At 40.8% G+C, this 24,553-nt stretch overlaps 1 protein-coding gene across 1 annotated transcript in view; it reads right to left on the minus strand.

Moving 5' to 3' along the window:
- The window catches only part of csmd2 (CUB and Sushi multiple domains 2), a 280,093-nt gene that overhangs the window by 241,407 nt on the left and 14,133 nt on the right, over positions 1–24,553 (minus strand). Inside the window, exon 3 of the mRNA XM_085446711.1 lies at positions 16,571–16,787. Coding sequence (XP_085302837.1) covers positions 16,571–16,787 — 217 coding nt within the window. The remainder of the gene's footprint in view (positions 1–16,570; positions 16,788–24,553) is intronic.

The raw sequence follows: 24,553 nt of genomic DNA on the forward strand, positions 1-24,553 counted from the left end.
TGCCGTACTCAAAATCACATAAATCCCCTTTCTTCTTCATTCTGATGCTCAGCTTGAATGTTAGCAGGTCATCTTGACCATCACTACATCTCTAAATCCACTGGGTCATTGCCATGGGGTTGGGTTAACAGATATTTACATTAACGAAAGGTATACCCAAAAAAGTGGACTTCCCCGAACATCATTTTGATTCTTGAACTCTACTAATATAACTTTGCATGATTTACTCTGATGATTCTTTGATGCCCTTCAGTTCATCCTCTGTGAGAAGCAAGCCATTTAGGCTCATCTCCTGTTTAAGGCATCTTTCTTCTGATTGGCTGAAAAGCAGGTGGGTGGAGCTTTATTAATCACAGCTAGAGTTAAAACCTCATGCTGACAAACTTTGGTGATCTTTAATCTAAGCACCCACCACTGTAACAGCATATGACAGAATATTGGGGAAAAAAAGCAAAATGTGTCCATTTTAAATAAATGTCAGAAAAGGGAAGTGTTTAAAACATGAATCACAAATGTGAATAATAATGTAATATTTCTAGCTGACACACTCTCCTTTGCAAATAACAGTCTCAATAACTAGAAGCCTTAATAAAGAATTCTAAAATGAACAACAAATGCACTCCGACACAGGAGAAGTAAAAAAACACAAATGAATTCTTTGCTCATTCATTCCCCCTTTGTAGAGACATAAGTCAATTACACTTACAGCACACAAATCAAGGCTGACAAATGGAACAAGGTGACGTTCACACATCCACCGTGTTTTCCCCGGGTCCGCACAAATCGCTTTGCAATAATCCTCAGGCCAAAAACAATTAGTGATCAAATAAAACGAATGCAGTGTTGTGCAGTTCTCGCTCCTAGGAGAGTGACAAAGCTAAGTGGTAGCCCTGAGATATGCTGTTGTTTACTGGCTTGTGCCAGCCAGCAGTGGTGTGAGCCTCTCCTTGTGTGCATATATGTCAGTGGATATATAGAAATTACGACACGCCGTGACAAAGTCAATGATCCAGGAGAGGGAGAAAAAAAAGACAGATTAAAGAATTGCAAATGAAAACAAACTATAAAAAGGTTATTGCACATTTTAGTCGTACTCAGCTGCAGGGATGTTGAATTCGTTTCAAATGGTGTGCCACATACAGTCCATTTTGATCCTAAGTGGGCCAAACCAGTGAAACTTCCCTTTCTGTGAGCATAAAGAAGTTTAACTACACATTGAATCCCTAAATATAAGGAAAGGAAGGGCAATTTCAACAGTATTTCTTAGTTTTCTATAAAATGCTGCTGTAGTAAATAAAAGAAATGTATCAGCATGACTTAAATTGCAAGGAATGTGTGAAATTACAGGACTAAAAAGGTTTCTGTGAATTCACAAAAAATATGCAGCTTTGTTGTTGTTGTTTTTAAATGTAGACCAATTGTATGAAAAAAAATCTATAGCAGATCATAAAAAAATAGAAACTCTTCAGTAATTTAATCGTTACTTAATTATTTGTTGTATTATGAATGGCCATTGTGGAGATCTTTATCAGTAGGAGAGGCTGCAAAATTTATTAAAATACAATTAAGTCCAAAATTTATGCCCTCCTTATTTTCCAAAGCCGTCCAGTGGGTCAGATTAGAGTATTTGCCATGAGGATTCTGTCCACAGGGCTTTATGTTTATACTAATAAGTATTGGGTTTATGTATATGTATTATCTATGGCTCTAATAATATACTAATAGAGGCACAGTTTAATGCACTGCTCTAAAAATGACTATCCTTATGTTGTTACTGTTGCTGCCATTGGCAGCAGTAATCGCTGTTGCCCAAACACTCATCTAATGCTTTGTGAATGTTTCATTATGCCTAAATAAGGTTGTATAATGCCTGGTGCAAACAAGATCAAATCATGCGTTGGTGAGTCAGCCTCACAAGCATCAAGATTTTTAATGTGTAATACGCAGATCAGGCCAAGTGTAGTAGCAGTAGGAGTGAGGCTTGATGAGGAGATGTATATGAAAACAAAAATGTGTCAGCGCTGCACTTTCCAGAACCGCTCGAAATCGCATTCAAATGCAGCCATTTGGATCTTTACAGATGTTTAGCAAACATGAGGCTTTTCACTTGTATGCTCATCTCATCCTCTCTCTGCAATTTAGTGGTAGTTTTTTTTTCTCCCATCAGTTAAAGTTGAAGCACAACTCACATTTCACTTCAAGTCCTGAAATTGGGTTCATGTTCAATTTGCGTTTGGAAGAGATTTTTAACCAAGTGACTTCCCATCCACACGAATGTCATTTTTGTGTTGATGTATTGATGCTGAAGCAGCATTAACGGTTGCTAGGAGAAGTTCACATTTTCTGAAGAGAAAATAAAACCCCAACTTTTTTTTTTTTTTTTTAAATTTTATGAATTAGCTCGCAACAGCAAGCATGGTTCATTCTCATCCACATGTGGTGCTGCTTTTGCTGCCTCTTTTTTAACTTATGTTGCTCTTTCATGAAGAGATCCCCTCCTCCAGTACAAAGCTCAGAGGGAACAATTACTTTCCCCATATACATAACAGAAATAGAGTTGGCATACCATCAATGGGCATTCATCAGACCTATTTGAGTCCCAGAATGGATCTAAAACAGGAGCAGGGTTTAAAGGTCTAAAGCTTTAATTGGTAAGTTTCACTTAAGAGAAATCTTCCTACTAGGAAATGATATTTTATACAACAGTGTGCTCTAACTGGAAAGGTCTTAGGTAAGGACCTTTCCTGTACAACATCACAGTATTCCTGTGAACAAATCCCCATTCATGAATAAATGTTTTATTTTATTTTTTTTCCCGCTTCATGACTGCGGTGAACAGATTCTTGACCTCAAACCCATCCAACATCTTTGGAAAGAATTGGAATGCCTACTGTTAGAGAGAGTCCTTGTCAGCCAACATCAGTGCCTCACCTCACTAATGCGTTTGTAGCAGAATAAAAGCAGATCTCTGCAGCCAAGTTTCTCATTCTTTCCAGGACAGTGTGGACAAATTTATCAGGTTTTTAGCCCCCTGTCTTTTGGGTTCAGATGTTCAGCAATCATATATGGGTGTTGCGTTCAAATCAAAAGCATTGATTGTTGATAAATCACTCATGCTGAAGACGCCCTCTGGGCAGTTGAGTGATTGGCATAATTTTGCTTTTGTACAGGGTCGCAATGGATGTGAAATGAACCAGTCAAGATGTGATTATAAGACTTTTAGCTCTATTCGAAGGAGTATAAGCAGAGCAGGCTCAAAATAATTGGCCAAACTAACCAAATTTTAAATCCCAGGATTGTTTTTAAGAATTAAATGCAAATTCTTTGCAGTCTGTGACTACCTGAAGTCATTTCTGGCCCTTTGCGAGGCATTCAGTGCCGCTACCTTCAGTTAATGTTTGCTGCTGATTCATTCTGCTTTTAATTTTATCTTTGGTACGTTAAAAGCACGCTTGATTGAGGTCGTCTACTAAACCTGTTAATGTAGCTTCCATTTATTTACCTGTCAGGCAGTGTTTAAGGTCACTACAGCGTTGCTACATGGTTAAATCATCAATGAACATTGGTGAGCCATTTCTACTGGCATAAATACAATTCCATGCCATGATGTGCTTTCTGTCATGACCTCTTCCTTTCCTCGAATTTCTTCTTGGTTTCATTTGTCTGTCACCTGTCATTTAGGGTTGTTTTTTTTTGTTTGTTTCTTTGTTTGTTTGTTTTGTGAAAATGAAATTATCTGAAAAAATTAGCTCCCAAAAGTTACAACCAGTATATTTTTTAAATCTGCTGAATTCAATCTGAAGGTCTAGGCTTTAATAAGATATGTCGCAGAGGCAAAATTACAACAATTATGTAACTGTTTTAAAATGCACATTGAACTGACTTGATATTTAAACTTCCCCTCTAGTTGTGATCATCAATTCCCCACTAAGTCTGCAGAGGGAAGCCTCTAATAAAATGCAGAACACGCTTGGGAATAAGATCTGATTAGCCAGCAAGGCTAACAGGGACACAGTGACCAATGGAGCGCCCAACCAACGCTATTGAATTTCTAAACATCAATCTTCTTTTGCTTTTGTGGCAAAGATGATCAAAAAGCAGCAGAGAGAAATGAGACACTGGGAGAAAAAGAGAGTGTGTATGAGTGCGTAATAGAAAAAAGAAAAATACTGGATCCAGAATTAGCTGCAGGCTCGTACAAACATTGTTCATATGCCAGTCGTCTTATTTCTTGGATATTGTCAACGACCTTCCCTTTAGTTGTTTTATGCCTGTAGATCTAAATATTGATGCCCTTATCATGTGCATCTTAATTGTCTTTTTTGGAATGAAGACTTTATTAATCTGTTCTATTAGCATCTTTATATTTTAGCCCTTCAACAGACTGGGAACCTGTCCACGGTGTACCTCTCGCCCTATGCCATCTAGGATAAGCTTCAGGCTGTATGTAACCATGAATTGGATAAGCAGAATAAGAAGGATGGATGGATTACAGTTTTTTACAGACGCTAGGACACATGTCTCAATACTTAGGTCACGTTTGCAAAACTCCTCACACAGTGAGCACAACAGAAGTCTATGTGGGCTAAACTGAGGACCAGTTATCATTGTTTTGGCACAAAATGCATTCAATGACTACATCTCTCAAATTTCATGAATTATCTTCTCACTCAGACACAACAACTGCCAAAAATCTTTGTACGGACAGGACATTTTGCATGTGCTTACATACTGTTTTCAAAACTGTTAAACTTATGGCCAAAACAATAACACAATGCAAAACTTGAAAAGACAGCAAAATTCAACAACAATATTTTATTGAAACATATTTTAAATCTAAAAATGCAGTTTAACCAGCCACAGCTTATTCTCATTGTAGATGAACATCTGCACAGGTGTTACTCCTTCAATTTTTCAACTCCTTCAATTCTGGCATGCCAGAAGATTCTTTCCTAGGTGTATTGCCCTAGATGACATGAGATGTGATGTGGATGAGAACATGTGGCCAAATGGAGAAGACCGAGTAGATTAGCATTACTATTGTATGTGTATCAGTGGATGGTGTGTATACAAATTCTTGTATTTTGGGATTACTTAGTGCAAAAAAATAAAAAATACATAAACAAATATTAACGAATTCTGCATGATGTCTGATTCATTCCAGTAACATATATTGAAATTATAAACAGAGATGTGTCCTTGTTTTACACAAGAAAACACTGTGTAATGCTACATGTTGTTAGTGTTTTTTAGGTCATTGTTTTGTGGGTGACAAAGTGTGTTTGTCGGCTGTCAACCTTTGCTAGTGTTCTGGAAGAATGAGGTTATTTGAGACCTGAAAGAAGTGTTTTGGTAGTTGTAGTGCATTTTGAATGTGAAATGAACTGCTTTGCCAAGCTGACGGTCAGTTAGGAGGATTGTGTGAAGAGTTTTGCAAAAGTGACCTAAGTATTGAGAAATGTGTCCTAGTGTCTGTAAAAAACTGTAAGTGAATGGATAGATTGTAGTGTATGTAAACCCAAATTGACATCCTTGCTCCTTGCTATGTAGTCACTAACAGTATTCTTAGAGCAGAAAATGCTGAGTTAACCTTTAACCTTTTGACAACTAAATAAGCATGACAGTAACTGGTCAAATGCAAGAGGGGTCTAATTACAAGGCAGGAAAATCCTTTTGACACAGCATGGTCATTGTGTACGTGAGTGTGTGTGTGTGTGTGTGTGTGTGTGTGTGTGTGTGTGTGTGTGTGTGTGTGTGTGTGTGGATGTGCACGCAATATGACTGCTTTATCCATTATCACATTTCACAAGGTGTTTGTATAGCTAATTAGACTGTTATGCTGTGTGTCTCCAAGGGATGAACAGGCAAAAACAAAGAGAAAGGGTGAAATCAAGGAAGAAATACGTGACTACAGCCATATCGAGGAAAAAATAAACAAACAAAAAAACTGCCAAATCAACATGGCTGTAAAAATACACCACAGATTTGCCTAAGCTTCCAAACAAGGGGTGCACAAGGGCAACATCTGTGCTTCATAGTCCTGTAGATTACAGCTAAAGGGAATGTAGTTCCTTTGTTTTAGGGAATGTGGTTCTGTGCTACCATATTGCGTTTGCTGGCTGTTTTTCTGCTGTTTTCTTTCTTCTGTAGTGTAGTCTATAGCATTCATAAAAAGCCATGTTATTTATTATTAGTAGTAGTAGTATTTGGTTTCAGATAATAATAATGGATTGGATTTATATAGCGCCTTTCAAGGCACCCAAAGCGCTTTACAATACCACTATGCATTCACTCTCACACACTGGTGTTGTAGCCACGGCTGCTCTGGGGCAGACTGACAGACTGGCCATATCGCGCCATCGGCCCCTCTGGCCAACACCAGTAGGCAACTAGGGTAAAGTGTCTTGCCCAAGGACACAACGACCAGGACAGAGAGCCCAGGGATCGAACCTGCGACCTTCCGGTTACAGATGTGATTCCCAACCCCCTGAGCCACGGTCGCCCCAAATGAGTCTGACACATTTTTCTGCAAACACAGCAATCACAGAATGGACAGACTAGAGCATTAGTCCAAATGTCAACTCATGTGGAAATTGGCTGCAAAATGGTATATGGTGCTGCACTGAAAACCTCCTTGCTTTGGTGGCTTCCAGGCTGCCATAGTTGCCAATAGTTTTCATGGAAAATACAGACTTGTCTGTAAACAGTTGCAAATTACTCACCAAGCAGTAGTGAAACTCTGAAAAGTGCAACATAAATCAGAAAAGGAGACGGTTAGCCTTCAAAGTAAGAGTTGCAGGGAGGAAGCACAAGTTTTACTTTGAAGGCGAATGTCCTCGGTTTCTGGATTGCTTCTTTTGAGTTTCATGCAGCAGCTCTGTTCCTTTAAGGCAAAGGCTCTGTCGATGGCGACTCCAGACTGTCAGTCTGCCTCAGATTTTAGTTTCAGCCTCTCATCAGTTGCCCATGAATACAGTGCATGCTGTCATTTAGATAAAAGAATAGGCAGTTCTAAAAGGTTGAGTTGAATCCTGGATCGTTGACTGACACTTTGACTTTTGAGTTTCATGCAGCAGCTCTGTTCATACACAATTCTTTCTTAGCAGTAACAGCAAAAGAACCACAGGGTCTGGAGTCGCCATCGACAGAGCCTTTGCCTTAAAGGAACATGGCCTTGTTAGTGACCTTTGTGTGACGTACATTAGTGGCAGAGTCAAAGTCTTCAGTGACCCCACCGTTCTTTATATTTTGTTAACAAAATGGGAAATAAGTTTATTGGCAAACATACATGGTAGTATAGTTTATAAGACAATAACAGGGGTTCTGTAATTCTAACAAGCTTGATATTGGAATCTGGTTTGGACACGTTTAACAGTGTCTTTAACACTGACTGAACTCTCATAGGCAAGCTTTCTTGTCATTTCTTTACGTAGTCTTCAGGAATAGTTCTCTAGACTTCTGGAAGGACATTCAAAGCTCGTCGTTAGATGTTGCCTTTGTTTTGTTCTGTTCTCTGTCAAAATGATCCCACACTGCCTCAAAAATGCTGAGGTCTGGGCTATTTGGCATCTTGATGCAAATGATGTGTTTTTGTGACAGGTTGCTGGTAACAAGCTGCCTAACGACACAATTTAAAATTGGTTCTCTGCTAAGTGGTCTGTCATGTGTATTCACTTAATAGCTCCTCTAGAGCAAAATATAAAGAAACGAAGGGTGACTCAACACTTTTGCACAGTACTGTATTTTGACGTAAAGTACTGTGCAAAAGTGTTGAGTCACCCTTCATTTCTTTATATTTTTGCTTAGTGTTTAGTGTAGCAGCTATGAAAATGTTGTGCACTCTGTTTACTGCCTTCCCCATCATTCCTCCAAAGCTGTTCTGTACAGATGCCACACTGGTGTAAAGACATGGCAGCATTTTGAATTTTTTAAGAATCTTTTAAATGTTAAATGCAGACAGTGTGCAAGAACTACAATGTCATGATTGTTTAATTTGAGTGATTAAATTGATCGAATTAGAAATAATCTAGTTAGAAGTTAGAGTTGTGCAAGTTTGAATGACTTCCAAAAATATCCAATTGAACATACTGTTCCATCCAAATAAGCACAAACTTTTCGGAGACAGTCTTTATTTCATTTATTTAAAAAAAACAATCACCGTGGAGACATATTCATTATAATTAGTTTTTATTTATTTATGAATATCCTTGTGATCAGTCCAAAATAACTGGAACAAAGTGAAATTATATCAACAGTGGGAAAAAAAAGCTATGACAAGTTAGCTTCCCTGTCTGCCTGTCTCATTTCACAATGTTAAACCCAGACAAGCCGTGCATGCTTTGCACTTATGAGCCTTACTCTGCCTTGGGTATTGTAATTGTAAAATTGTGACTGACGTGATTTGCATAAGTTGTCATGCACATCAACAAATTGAATTCCCTGCAGTGAGAAAAGCATAGCATCCACCTCCCACCAACCCTTTGTTACGTGGTGTTTATCTGCTTCGATCATGAAGTTTTTGGCTTTGTCTCAGTTCCCATCATATCTGCAGTTTCTCTTCACGTTAAATTCTCTACAAAGCTGCCAAAATGCCAGCAAACACTTAAATGAAAACAATGCTTATCGCCCGATGCTCGTTGGGTTTTTGAACGCTGGACTAATTGGCAAAGATAATTATGTGGTGACTGATAAAAGCAGTATGCGAACCAACAAAGCAAAAGTGCTTCACACAACCTTTAGCTGTATAGCTGTTATTATATGGAATACAGTGCTGTGCAAAAGCCATGAGCCCCTTCTTGCTTCTTTATTTTTTGTTAGAAAATGGGAAATGGGTGCATATATACAGTATGTAAGGCAAAAAAGAAAAAATCTAATGAGCTTGAAAGTCAATAGTTGGTATCATCAGCTGTATGTAATTTCCTTTTGGAGAACTCGTTGTGACTAAAATGTAAACAGGGTGCGCTACATGGGCATAATTATAGCACTATTTGTAGAGGTAATAATTACATCCTTGGAGGCTTAGATGTGCTGGTTTTCCAAAATTTCAGAGTATTCCTTTGACTCTATAAAACTGAAATCACCAGCACAAAAGGGCCGAAAATTGCATATTCTTTTTTGGCACGGTGCGCTTCATATTTAATCTTTTATCTCAGCAGGACGGCATTTAATTTCATGCTGTTGTTGCAGTGTACCCTGTTAAGAGTATTGATAGGCCACGGGATGGGGGGGAGGGATGTCAATAGCAATAAACACAATGAGTGATACACGGGATGTGAGATATAAATTCACAGGCATCTAGTTGATTATTTCTCTAATCTGGGGTTACTGGGCCTAATAATTCTGCCTTACAGGTGGGCAGATGCCATAAATCTCAACATCGTTTCACTTTTTCCCGATGCGGTATGATGAAAAACAAACTATCACTCTTCGTCCTGTTTTTAGCAGTCTGTCGTTAAAGCTGGCGTTGATAAGTGGCAGTCTCTCCATTAACAGCCCAGACTCAAGGGAACCATAAATCCAACAATGTGTGTGCATGTGTGTGTCTCTGTGTGTTTGCTTGTGCATGTGCTTGCACATGTCTGGGAGTGTGCGTATGAAAAGAAGAAGAAGAAGAAGAAGAAGCTATCAACGTGTTTACATGAAGTGAATGCCTGTTTGCAAGAGTCGTGTTGAATAAGAAGCTCAATCACGATCAGCACAAACTAATAAAACCATGCAGCCTTGAACCGTATTCCTCACACGTGCAGAAATCAAACCCACAACTTCTTCCTTTAGATGAAGAGATGAAAAAGACACCACGCAACATCTTAACTGCAACCACTGAACATCCAAGGTATGGACATTGAGGCTGTGGACAGCTACAGGTACCTTGGTGTTCATCTGAACAATAGACTGGACTGGACTCATAACTCAGACGCCCTCTACAGGAAAGGGCAGAGCAGGCTGTACCTGCTGCGGAGACTCAGGTCGTTTGGAGTGGAGGGCCCACTCCTGAAGAAATTCTATGACTCTGTTGTGGCTTCTGCTATCTTTTATGGTGTGGTCTGCTGGGGCGGCAGCATCTCTGCTGGGGACAGGAAGAGACTGAACAGGGTGATCCGAAGGGCCAGCTCTGTTCTAGGATGCCCTCTGGACCCAGTGGAGGTGGTGAGTGACAGGAGAACGGCGGCTAAGCTGTCATCCCTGATGGACAACATCTCCCACCCCATGCAGCAGACTGTGACAGCACTGAGCAGCTCCTTCAGTGGGAGACTGCGGCACCCACGGTGTGGGACGGAGAGATTTCGCAGGTCTTTCCTCCCCACTGCTGTCAGACTCCATAATAAAGACTTTAACTGATCAAGCACACACATCCATACATATGCAATAATACTAAGTGCAATAATCCTTTCTGTCATCGTTGTATTTTTACTCAGTTGTATATAGTATTTGTATTTGTATTCTATTTTTATCTTATTGTATATTTATTTTATTTTATTCTACTGTATATAGTATTTTATTTTATTCTATTCTGTACAGTTGTGTACTGTATTTATTCTTATTGTATTCTAATTTTTGCCTCATAACTTTTGCACTGTCCACTCCTGCTGTGACAAAACAAATTTCCCACGTGTGGGACTAATAAAGGTTATCTTATCTTATCTATCTTATCTTAATATCTCAGGGCTGAGCAGAAGAAAAAGGCAATGCGCATGTTAAGCATGCCTGACCCAGCGCGCTGACGTGCGCGAGTCATTTCGCAGAGTGTGTGTTGTGAGGGATTGATGGTCCGGGCATTCAAGCGGGGAAGAGTTATTGGGAGGAATGAAGCGCCACTATACGTCACCCGCTCTCACCATGACCTGCAGACATTGGCTCTTTACACTCTTGACTAACAATGTACTCGTTCACACATACAATATGAGACGTGGATAGACAAATTATAGAATATCTAAAGCTAGATATAGGTGCTGTAAACTACTAAATGCACATCCATATCTTTTTATGTGAGCAGCTACTATAATTGAAGAGAAAAGGTTCATAAAGAGCAGAAAAGTCTAAAAAACAATCTGTTTTCCAGCTTGCTATATTCCATGAAAGTCCGTGTGTGTGTGTGTGTGTGTGTGTGTGTGTGTGTGTGTGTGTGTGTGAATAAACCTTGATTTTGTCGACACTGAATCAGCTTGCTGAGATGGGCTATGATCTAGCTCCCCTTTTGTAAGCACAGACTGAGCGCACACACCCATTTGCACACATACACGTCCACATATTGTGACACCCCAGCCTCACAGCACTGAGGGCTGACAATAGTGTTAATGCCACTCCCAGAACCATGCGTCAGTGCTCCTTATTTAGGTCCTATCGAGCCCGCGGGCTGAAAATCTGTGCCTTCCTCGCCTCCTCCTCACTCTCGCCATCCCTCCTCTGACACCCCTCCTTTTTTCCCCCCAGACTGCCAAGGCTTAAGTCCCTCTGTTCCATCACCGCATCAATGAGACGAAGGCACGTTGGGAGAGGTGCCTTCACACACCCCAGCAGCTTTTCCATGTGCTGAAATGTACTCGGTGCTCCCTGACTCGTAGTAACAATGTGTAATGTGACACGGAAGTGAGAAAAAGATTGCTTTTCACAAGTGAGAAATGTGCACTTTTGTGCATAGAGGCTCAGTCTCACATAAGGTCAGCTGAGTGATGCTTTAACTTTTGGAAGGCCTCTCCGACTGCTATGCTGTAAAAGCACAGACTCTTTAACCCAAGTCACCCGGGGTTAGTGGATTCTAGTGAAAAATTCCCTAATGATAATTTAAATGTCATTTAGCAGCAATAAAATAGAAATATGCTCTTGAACATGGATTTTGTATGCTTTAAACCAGCTATCTTACTACTTTGTACAAAAGGTATAGAAATTTAGGAAAAGGTTAGTCTTAATCTAATTATAATCTAATTAGCATTTATTTGCAGTGATGGTGCGAGCGGGCAGCACAGTGACACGGTGATTAGTGTTGTTGCCTCACAGCAAGAAGGTTCGAATGAACCATCTGGCTGGGGCCTCGGATAAGCAGAAGTAAAAATGGGTGGATGGATGGATGGATGCATAGTATAAGCATGAAGACTGAAAGCAGATGAAAACAACTGGCCTCTTTGTGCAATAAAATGATCTGACACAGCATGTCTAGTTCTATCATTAGACTAATAGACACCACAGAAGCACAGGAACTCGCTAGCTAAGGTTAAATTGTTCTTAAGGGAAGTGCGTGCTAAGTGTCAGTCAGTGATATATTGCACTTGCAGGTGAATGGTTGGCAGAGGCAAGCAGCTTCATATGTCAAGAAGAAAACATGGAAACTGCCGTCAACAGAGTGTGTCAGATGACACAGTCCACAACAAGAGGTTAGTCATTAAAATGCCGGATGGTTTGACATATTTTATGTCTAAAAAGTCATAACCCTCAATTTAATCTTCACATCAAAAGTTGAGGAAGGTGGCTGTAGTAGACCATACACCGTGACTTTTTTAAAAGCACAACTTAAAGCCATGCTTTCCATAAAGAGTGCTAAAGAGAAAAAAGAAAGAAATAGTGGAAAGGTGAGATGTTTTTTGGGCGATAGTATCAGTTAAGGAGCACAGCATGGACTGAACTGGCCTGGTGGAGGCCTAGATCCAAAGCAGGATCAGTACGTTGTCACTTAACAAGGGGATTGTTGTCACAGACAGGATATAGAGCTGAAATAGGCTAAGCCTACAGAGATCTGTGCACTGGCTGTCTGTGGCAACTGACACCTTTAACCCCTAATGCTGTCCAGTCATATAGCATGTGATACAACCTTGAACTTTGAATTCTTTTCTTTTTTGTTCTTACTTTGAAAAGAACTACTCTTACTATTCATGCTAAGCTACTTTAATCGCTCCAGCTCTGAATTCAATGTATATGAAAACGATTGAAAATGGCTTAAATGGGTTAAAATAGGCAATATAAATATAGTTCTCTATAAAATTGTATACATCTCTCTTTCATGGTTTCATTCATTCTTTTTCATTTTTAAAGAGAATGTTGAACGATTTTTAGAACAACTTCCACCACACCATCGAGCACCCACGATGAACTTGACCAATTAATCACCTTGCCTTTGGAATGCAATGCTCTGTTTAATTAACAGTAGTCAAATACCAGCAGCAGCTTGTGCTTGCGTTGTGGGATTTAAATCAGTGAGTCTAAGTTCTGCGCACTTCTTTTTCAAACACCTGAAATTTCCTTCAAGTTTTCTGTCTGCTTCCCAGGTATCAGTTGGGATCGGCAGTTTAATGAAGTGCTGCAGCAACAGACTGACTCACATATGCATTTCTTAAGGAGTGGCAGTGACTCATAAAGCAACTACTGCAGGAGAATACACGCTCGCAAACACCCACCCACCCACACCCACACACACCAGAGTGCATATATACTTTGAAATACACACACACACACACACACGCGTATACATAGCTAATTTGTAACCCAGCATTCCCCTGATAACACCGTTTTTCTTGGCTTTGCTGTGACAGCAGCGAATAAATTAATGGATAAATAAACAAATCCAACACAGAGTGACTGCTTTGAATAGGAAATGAAAGGTGATCATTTGAATATGAAATTAGGGAAAACATTTTTTTAATTTTAATTTTTTTATGACGACTTGAGATCAAAGAAAATATTTAAAGCTTGAAGGGCCACACAGTGATGCACAGGAAGCACTGATCAAACTTAGCAAAAGAAAAAAAGGCATGCAAGACACAAAATGGAGAGCAGCAAGAAGAGATATGATTTTTGAAAATAGGTGTGGATGGAACAGAGGGCGAAGAGCAAGGAGGATGGGAGAAAAATTACCTCTGACACAAGTGGGAGATGAGAGAAGAGAGAAGGTTGAAATTATCACGTGTGCGTCTGCGTGCACACGAAAATGCGTGCACGCGTGGGGGTGTCAGTGCAAATATACAAGCGTATTCTGACAGACGCCTGTTGACTGGTAAAAGCTGCTTGCTAGCTTAATCCCGAGCTCACTCAAAGATACAGTCTGAAGTCTGACGTTATTACAAGATGCCTCTTTTGAAAGGAGAGGAACTCTCATCAAAGTCAACACAAACAAAATCCCCAGCAAGAACTTCACTGCTTCTCCATCTCGCTCACTGTTTCATCGACCCCCTCCCCCAACTTTCTTTTTTTGTGATCGTCTTTTTAAATTCATTTTCTTTTCCTTCACTTATTTTCAAAGGACTTTGACAGAGAGACAAACGCTTCCTCCCCTCCTTCCCCACCCCCACCCCTCTGTCCCGCCGGAGCATCAATATACAACAAGGCCCAGAAGTCCAAACAGCAGAAAGGCTGGGTGAGAACAGGGCAACACCAATCCATAATGGATTTTCTTCTCTCTTTCATTTGCTTTCTGTGGGGAGATGCTGTAGAGGCACCACTGGCACAAAATGAGAGATGCAGAGGAGGGGAGGGGAAGGGGAAGAGAGGGGGTGAGAGCTAGAGAGAGAGAGAGAGACATATTGACAGGGAAAAACAGAGAAGGCCCGACGGAGACTCGAAACAGTGTCGGTGACAAGAGCGCGTAACATTTTTCTCATTTGTCTGCAGAGGGCTTTCATATGCTTTAAAATGCGAGGCCAAGCTCGTAGCAGAAGGTGACAGGAACTAAAAGCATTTTTCGGTGTGGCTTTAATTGATCAAACGGTGAAATTGTCTCTAATTAGGTGAGTGTGTTAGCAAGAGGGCTGCCAAGAGGTTAGCTAGATAGCCTGCAAGCAGCGATATCCCAAAATAAACTTAATTGAATCAATGAATTGAAGCTCCCCGGCTCTATCTTTTATAATTGCAGCTGATATAAATAGAATGTTTACTTCTAAAATCTCAAAACCAAACACGGACTGTATGAGTTTCACGGGAAAGCACGAGGCAGGATTCTCTAAGGGTATTAAATTGGCTGAACTGGAGGAAGTTGTTTCAGAAATTGTTTGTTTGAGTCTCCACACCCAAGTGAGAAGTTATTTCTTTTCGTGGGAAGCTCTCAAGCATAAAATGTGCCCAGAATCCCAAGGAATAACCCCGGATGCCGTCGCAGGGTCCACAGAGTCCGTATGGTATTAGTCACCAAAGAGTCTGCTCCGACTGCTTCTGAATGCTTCACTGATTTTATTCTTGATAATTTCTCCTCTTTTCTAGTTAACTGTCCGTTGCCGTCATCAATACCGTTGAGGGCAAACGACTCAAAAAGTACAATTTAATTGATTAAAATCAGGGTTTTCTTTTCAGATTTCCAAGATCTTTGTAGTGGCTGCATTAACACGGATTTGGGAACGTGGCGCCGTCTTTGACGCAAAATCTGAGCATTCAAAGGGGTGAGTGGTTGGGCAAAAAGTACCAAAGCTTGTCAGTGGAGCACTAATGTACCTGTAACGAGGGGTACTTATTTGTACTTCAGTGAGTTTTGAACCTCTGGTGACACTTTGGTACTTTAATGTAGCAGTGTTCAAAACGGCTGCAGGGTCCCCGTCATTCACGCACTTAAAAATGGACTGGGACAGAATACTTTTCTAATCTTATTGATCAGGTTTATCAAGCTCATATCTGCACCTGCAGGCACAGGGAAAACACAGGCAGGTTCAAATCCAGAACCTTCTTACTTCTGTGCCACTATGGTGCTGATGTATAGAACAGATACTTATCAGACTGTATTAAATGCTTTTCATTTACCTTAAATGAAACAATTAAACCTTAAAATATGAAAGCAACGCTGATATTTCAATTTTGCATTAATCCAAATACAGACACTTATACAGTCACTTTTTTAGATACCTATAGACCTAAAGACATGGTCAAGAAAACCTGGTGAAGTTCAAAGTGTTCATCAAAATGAGAAAAAAATTATGATTTAAGTGGCTTTCAACACGGCATACTGGAAAGCTTGCTGGTGCCACATGGGCTGGTCTAAGCATTTCAGAAACTGCTGCTGATCTACTGGAAGTTTCTATCCCAAGCATATTTACAGAGAGTGGTTCAGAAACAGGAAATATGAATGGCAGGTCTCTGAACGAAAATGCCTTGTTGATGTCAGAGGTCATAGTATGATCAAGTTAATAGTAACTCAATAACATCTCGTTTCAACCAAGATATGTAGAAGTGCATCACTCAGCGCTAAGCACACTGAACCTCGATGTAGCCACACAGATTTCCCAGCAGTGTAAAATGAGTGGTCAGGCATATCTATTCATAATTACAGTAAACATGATGTTAAGTGCAGGTTAAGTGCAAGCCACATCCATAATATAAATTAACATGGAATTTGTTTAGTGCTTTGGTAAAAGAAGCCAGCACAATGGATTGAGTCTTTAATGAAGACTCATTATTTTTAGATTTTTCATCCTCACTCAAAAAACACAGTCACCAAACCTCTGTTGCATCTATATGTGCAGTTTTTATGTCTTTGAAACTGAAACCATGGCTCATCCCTTATTATTTTACAGAAGTGCTACAGAAGTGTTACTAATATGGTAGCCAAATAGCGTGTGTGCTTCTAGTGAGGCTTTTTCAGAACATACACAAAATAAACTACCTTGTTCGCAGGTTTCCAGGGCTGGGCGGCCCATCATATACAGACAAGATGTCAAAGTCCTCCTCTAGGGCAAAGCCTTGAAACACCAGCTGTATCCGGTTGTGCTCTGCCGCCACAATGACCCATGTACAGTTGGCATAGTTAGGATAGCCGTAAGGGTATCCAGGGCTTTCTATTGTCCCATTGGGATTCTGTAATGTGTAACTGCAGTTCTGAGCTGTGAAGAAAGAGAAAGAGAAAAAGAAATAGTCAGTTATTAAAAGGCAGAAAGACACGTTAGCAGAGTACAGAACAGCTAGCAGAGTGCTTAAACGTTAAGGATTCTCCAAATAAAAAGACAAAAACCTCACTCATCTACACTCAAGAAAGGAAATTATACAAATGCACACCCACAGTCAAACATTTTGCACCAAATGCAGCAACATCCATTATCACCTACAGCATAAGCCATTAATATTGCAGTGCTAAATGGCTCGCCCCCCCCTTCTCTCAGCTTTCCCCACCTCTACCCACCTCCATCATCACACGCTTGTTCATCACACACAGCACTGGTCCTACCACCACATTAATAATAGGTTCCCACGTTAATACATGACATAGCTCGAGAAGAAGAGTCGAGGTGACGAGAGGGGAGAGGAGGAGACGTACTTGATTGCTACATTAATTGAACTCATCTTGCATTTTTTTTCAGCAGCCACTTAAACTGCCTTCAATCTGAGATTTTAATTGTATCCGTGCAAGGCTCGGGGTGGATGTAAGAAGCGTTGTCTATGTGTCTGTGAGTGTTTTCAATCTCCAAGCTAGATGACTTGTCTTCGACTGATCTGCGCACAGCCGAGACTTTTAATCAATGTTAGGATTTGCCTGTAATTAATCGCTAATGAGGAATGATGTGTCATTGCTATATTATGCACAACTCTGCATTTTGTCTGTGCTTTCAGAGTTAATTTACAAATTACTGTGTTTATACACATAACGTTCAATAGTTAAAGAGGCACATTATTCCCAAATCAAATTTCCATATTTCCCCCTGGTCTATGCCACTTTTCCTCTATCTAGATGATTTTGGTGTCACCTGCCGGGCTCGGTAGATATCCACTGTAGAGATGCCAGCCTTCTCTTGAATATGATGGAATGAATGGCCACAGCTAATGACTGCTTGCGTTGTGGAGCAAAAGCAGACCATACAAAAAAAATCTAGGTGAAAAATAACACTACAGCCTGGTGGAAAATGTAGGAGTTTGGTTTTGGGCTAAGGTGCCTCTTAAAATGATATTAATTTGATTTCATACATTGTAAAAAAAAAAAAAAACAGAATGGAGATGATTGTAATTTTCTGCCACTACAATACCTGCTTTTTTTCTTCTTCTTTTGTTTTTTTTAAATCAAAACTTGCAATGCATAATTGAAAAAGATATAAAAAAAGCTGTGACTAGCACTTTTCCCTCACAGCAAGAAGGTCCTGAGTTCAATTCCACCATCAGGATGGGATCTTTCTGTGTGGAGTTTGTGTGGGTTCTCTCCGGGTACTCCGGCTTCCTCCCACAGTCCAAAGACATGCAGTGAGTGGGGTTAGGTTAACTGATGTTTCTTAATTGTCCATAGGTGTGAATGTGAGTGCGAATGGTTGGCTCCCTGAACTGGATAAGGAGAAGAGATGGACATGGGGATGATTTTCTTTATGTCAAAAAACCATAACCCCCCCCCCCCCCCCCCCCAAAGAACACTAAATCTGAACAGACAGATTTAAATCCCTCATACATCAGGGATCTCGTACCCTATAAACATATTTGTGGTCACACAGAAGTGAGCTAAATAAATATATCCTTGCACATGCTGTTAATACAAATGAAGTATATTTCCCTTTTGTTCACTTCAGCCAAAAAACCTGCATCATAATGTAGCCTGATTAAAATGTAATTAGGAGAGTATAATTGCAGGACATCTGTTATCTGGATAACCCACATTATTCAACAACCAGAATGCAAGACTTGCAGTAGATACGATATTTGTTTTGTTCATTTGTATGCACAGACAAACAGGGCAAATGTCTGTGATGAATCAATGCATGCTACCTGAGGGCATAAAAAAGTGACAGTTTAAATAAGGATTATTGAGTAAACACATCGCAGCTTTGAGACAGGTAAAAGTAGAGGCTGCTTTGATGGGTTGCGGGGGTGGGGTGGAGGTGGACATTGAATGGTTGTGAAGCATATAGACTCTGTTCTACTTTGTGCACATTCTCTGATGGGTAGGGAAAACTCAAAGCCCAAAATCTGTCCATATTTTCACTCTGAAATATGCATCATGTCTGAGAAAACAGTAGGGATTTACAGGTAATAAGGCACCAAGCATGAAGGCAACTAAAGAGACTAAAAGGGGAGGGGCTTAACAAAAATACATTTTACTTTCACTCAAAGTTGAAAGAACAAAACAAAGAAACCTGAAAAAGTGGGTTTGTTATTGGTTACCCGGACAAGCAAATGCTGCATTTGATCTCATGGTAGCAATCAAAGTGAATGTCAAAGATTTCAGGGGCTACACACCACGTCAAGGTGTTTATGTATCCTGAATCGCTACTGGAAAAACATCCACCCACCCAAAAGCACATGCACACACACAGATACAAACATATTTTTCTTTCCCAGGTAGAGGAAATGCATTTTTGGGGGGAGAAGGATAAAAGCAGATAGTTTCAGAAAGTTAAGATATAGGCTGTCTGGATGGCATTGGCAGCAGCTCGAGGTTCATCCAGTCACAGTGTATCTGTCATGCCACTGTTGACTCCCAAGGGCCTGTCTGGTCCAAAAACAGGCAGAAGCCTCTCCACCGTCACTTTTCAGTGCTTCATGTGCGCTTGACCTCTTCCAAAAGATGCTAATGTGAGTGCACTCGTACGCAGACAAGAATTAACGTATGTGGAACAGAATTAAACTACACGTTTAATAGTGCATCCAGAGTTTAGCTATTTGCTTGCTTTAGAAATCTGTAAGTGAATTCATGGCATGTGTAAAATCATGTACTTTTTTCCCTTTTCTTTAAGAAGAATCAAGAGAGAAGAACAAAAAATGATCAAACTGAGAGCTATCCTCATCTGATTTTTTATTAAAGCCTTTAAATAGGCTCAGCAAGTGAGCATCCAGCCTCCCAATTACCATCAGGTCAATACTAATATCCAGGTAAAACCCCCACATCTAACTCTCCCACCTGACTTTCTTACCCACAACCCAGTCAATAATCTCCTCATCATCTCCCTCATTACAGCGCCTCAGTTAGACAATGCCAATCAGGAGCTCACACTGTAGAGCAGACAGATTGCAGAGCTTGATGGGGATCAAAAGGGTCTGTCAACCTATTGTACTGAGTAAAGACAAGTAGAGTGGACTGTATTATAAAACAATACCAGGAAGGTTAGGGCGATTGAATTGTTATTAATCACTTTCAGCATCAAATTGAAGAAATAATTGATTTCGTGACTCTTGAGGTGCTACCAGCTGAAGTGAAAACATTACAAAGAGAGTGTGTTCTGCAGCTAAATAAAAGGTTTTCACACACAGTGCACATGCCATTACAGCATGAAGCACGCTGTATGACAGGTGATCAACCAGGCAGGAACTCAAGCTCTGTGTTTTATGGACACAATTAAGCGAAGCAAAAAAATGAAAAGAAAAAGTAATAATGATGGAGGATATGTCTGCTGCCAGAGCTCTGCTAAATGCTGTTTTGAATTGTAAGCAGCATTGCCAAGTTACCAACTCCTAAATTGATAATGATGCATACAATCTTGGACAAAAGACCAAACTGGAGTTTTACGAGAAGCTGTTTTATTCTGGCTGTAGCCAAAAACAGTTATATTCCTGATGAAAAACGGTTAGGCTCAGACTCAGAATTCAATTGTAGAAAAAACAGGCGCTTGAAAATGCACTTCTGTGGCCATTAAGGACCAATTTGCAACATTATTGAGTTTGATTTTCATATCGGGGGGGTGATAACAGGGACACTTGCAGATGTTTCTGCTGCACCCTGCGGCCATGCTCATTCTAAATTATGCGCAACTGCAGAAAAAAAGGTTACCATAAGATTCAAGTGAGGTTAACCGAGGTTCTGTAAGTCTGCTGTCCCTGTTCTTTGAAAACCCGGAGCCTTTGATTAAGTGGATCCTGCACTTGGGGCTTGGATGAATTATTTAAGGCTCGCCCAGGATGCATTATGAAATTAGCATCTGGGAGCTGGTGACCTACTCTGAAGGCCTTCGGTGTAAATCTGCAGGGAAGAGCCCAACCTGCAGTTGACTCTACTGACACACCATAAAGACACCATAAAGATACTGCTGGCGGTGCTTTTTTAGCCACCGGTAAAGTAAGAAGGTCATGTTTTCTCAGATTGTGTAAATTCTGGTGAACCAGTGAATGCCGAAGAGCAGCAGAGATGCTAGTTCAGCAATTAGGAAATGGCCATCGTTTTTAAGTGCTTAGCATATTTCATCTTCCATCATGCCATTGGGAACTGTTTGCAGAAGGCTTGTAGTGGAATGTTAACTGTGTGGATGTTCAACAGATATGTTGTCCACTGCTTAGCCCGCTGTGCCACTGGCACCATCCACTTGGCACTTAGCATCTCCGGTGCGCAGGCTGCCAAATGAGTGTACAGGGAGAGGTGTGACCTTGCTGGGGCAGCACTCCAGGTTCTACCTGTGCCTGTGTTTGTGTGCAGGTGCTGTTGTTTGCTTTGCTGGTGCAGTTGTTCAGTAGCAGACACACAGAACTGTGGTGGCGCGCTGTGACACTTTGATGAATCGATGGTCACCGCGCTGCACTCGGGCAGGACAGCAACCCCTCCGAGAGGAAGGAGACAAGAAGAGACCAAAAAGGAAAGAGAGAAAGAAGCGGGGCTAAGGGCGAACGGGTGGTGGGGCAGACAGACACAAAGCAGACTGAATCTATGGACATATGAGAAAATAGATTTGGAAGACGTGATGCGAGGAATAATAGAAGCAAAGGTGAAATGAGGTCCAAACTGCAGGGAAATAAAAAATAGCAGAATGAACGTTTGCCAGAAAGAACAAGTGAGGGCGACGAGAGAAGGGACACCAGCCAATGGGGGCAGCAGGGGGGGTTGAATGAGTGGGACAGAGGAAGAACACTATATAAGGTGGGATATTTTTTACCTGTTTTGCTGAGGTCACAGACAGCCAGTGTGACATTCACAGCAAGATAGTGCTTAATCTGCACTTCTGGCAAAATCTAGAGGTCCATTTCGAGGGAGGCTTCAGTGGAATTTGTGCGTGTGCTCGTGTGTGTATGCGTTCGTTTGTGCAAGTAAAGAGAGACAGGCGTATACACGTGCCTGTGTGTGGAGGTATCATTTGTCTACACATGTATGAGTGTAATCCCTATACCCTGGGTGAGTATAGTGTCTGATGTCTGCATGTAACTCCTCTGCTGAGATACAATTACACTCTCCACAGTGACTATGAATGGGAGGATATTTCATCAAAGTGAACACAATCCCGACATCACAGTCTCATAATGCCATAAAGACACAAATAATACCGGCAATACAGCAGTGCAAATCTTCTTTCTGGACCCCATCAGTTTTTTTGTTTCCTTATTCCCCTTGCTCTCTCTCTCTCTCTATCGCTCCCTTGTCTCCCCATCTACCCATCTATGATTCAAGACTGCCTTTGGACAAAAGACAAAGATGCAGAGAGCATCCTGTTCTTCCAGACAATAATAGAAGTGTTTTATGTCTTATGTTGCGCAAGATGAATGCAGTTTCAGAGAATGAGTCTTGTTCCAAGTTTAAAGGGACACTTTAACAACCCACAATCAAACTATATATAATCAAACTCTATCTATCTATCTATCTATCTATCTATCTATCTATCTATCTATCTATCTATCTATCTATCTATCTATCTATCTAGATAGATAGATAGATAGATAGATAGATAGATAGATAGATATGTGTGTGTGTGTGTGTGTGTGTGTGTGTGTGTGTGTGTGTGTGTGTGTGTGTGTGTGTGTGTGTGTTTTGCCTCCAGTGCTTTCGATCCCTATGTCTAGAAGAAGCTGCGGTGGGATGCCATTAACGTTCCTTTAATGTTTACATCCTGTCACGCAGGATTTTTGGATTTCCTTTTCCATATTTTCCATCACATACTCTGGGTCACAAATCTTAATCTGTGAACTCAGGCATTTTCAGTCCCATTTTCAGTTGCCTGAACCACAGCAACTTGTAGCATAATAACCATTTATATGGTATAGCACCACTAGGGGGTGTCATTCTATTATTGTGGTAGTTTGAGAGTCTCCTAGTGTGAGTGCAGTGGCAGCCATTACAGCCGAGCATGCTGCTCACCATGCATCTGTTTAGAGAGACCATACCATTGTAACGGGCTAGCGCAGGCAACTACCTAACCCTAATGAACGAATAGGGTAGAGCCGTGGAGACCTGGCTTGTATGGTCTGTTATCGCCAAATAAAGGTCTGTTGTTCTGTCTAACTGGCTGGCCTCCAAGTTGTCCAGCTAACCTCCACACCACATGCCTGCTGGACCTGCTAGCCGCTCCTTCCTCACCAGACAGCAGTTACAAACTCACCCATGTAGAAGCAGACCACATAAAGTTACATAGTATAAAAGTTGTGAACACTCTGCTGATTCAATAATTGCAGTGCTCCAGACCTTGACTGGCATTAGCTTCAGCACAAAAACTGTGTGCTGAGTTTCCATGGTGGAACAGCTCCTGTTGGTGTTATTTGGTGGTACATTTATCCATATGAGTTCAGCCTTTTCATTATTCCCAAGACAAACTAAAAGCATACTATATATGGTAAGTATGAGGCAGTCTATAGAAAAAAAAGCATCAAGCTGGAATAAAAATTTCAAACTAAAGAAATGCTTCCTTTTGAGTGTGTTTATTGTTTGTATTACTATAGCCTATCCACATCTAACTTAGCCCATGAGTACACTTCAAAAAAACAATTGTTTAGTGTGTGTGTATGTGTGTGTACCGATAACTGCTCCCTGGTGGACAGATAAACCCTTCCGCCCCATGGATCCTCTCAGCACCACCATTTGTCTCTTGACGTGTCAGCACGTAAGCACGTCTTGACCGCATCACATCTGAATTAACCTTGCGATGGCCGCCATTAAAATGAAAATGTGCGAGCTAAGTGATCCGGCTCACCCCCATACATTTGGCTAATGTCTATGCCTTCTGCCGTTAACAGGCAAGCCAAATGCAGTGGAAGGTGCTAGTGATAGGCTTTGGTCCCTCTCAGCCCTCCCTTGCACAAGTTGTTTCCACTGGGCTGAATGGTAATTATTATTTTTTCCTTAAAAGAAAAACAAAACAAAACAAAACAAGTTTCCATTTCCATAATGGTGCACATTCAAAGGCTGGAATGGCTTCCTGCTGCATGAATGTGTCAGGTCAAAATACAGCAGTGATTTCTCTGAGTGGATACTCAAAGAAACTGATATGTGAATACATTTGTTAGCACACACTCTCAACTGTAAATCAGGGAACACATGCTAAGAATACCAGTGCTAATGATGCAGTGTTGTTCTAGTTGCAACATCCTCACTGCAAGCTTTATGAAAGGATCTGTTGATGCCTATGGCACACAAAGTTAATACTGACACGCGCAAGAAACCCCACAAAAACTCACTGTCAAGGCAACGTAGCTGCAGGCTGAAACGTGTGGGGTAAGAAAACAAACAGCGCCCACATGCAAAGATTAAGCTAAAGATTAAAGAGCTGAAAAAAGCGGCTGGATACTAAGAAGACACTGAAGAGGGATGCGTGCAGAAATGCACATTTGCATGAATGCATGCAAACATTCCTGCCTGTTATCAGGGCTGGCAAAAGAAGCACAATGAAGCATGTGTTCTCTCAGACAGAGGAAGAGAAGGGGGAGAGCCAGGCAGTTCCTTCCAGCTGGGTCATATTTAACCAGCAGTATTACCATTCCAGCCAAA

The sequence above is a fragment of the Copadichromis virginalis genome, linkage group LG22 (assembly GCF_057382275.1).
Source record: "Copadichromis virginalis isolate Kocher_CV1m ecotype Utaka linkage group LG22, C_Virginalis_male_GT1.1, whole genome shotgun sequence".
Lineage (NCBI taxonomy): Eukaryota > Metazoa > Chordata > Actinopteri > Cichliformes > Cichlidae > Copadichromis > Copadichromis virginalis.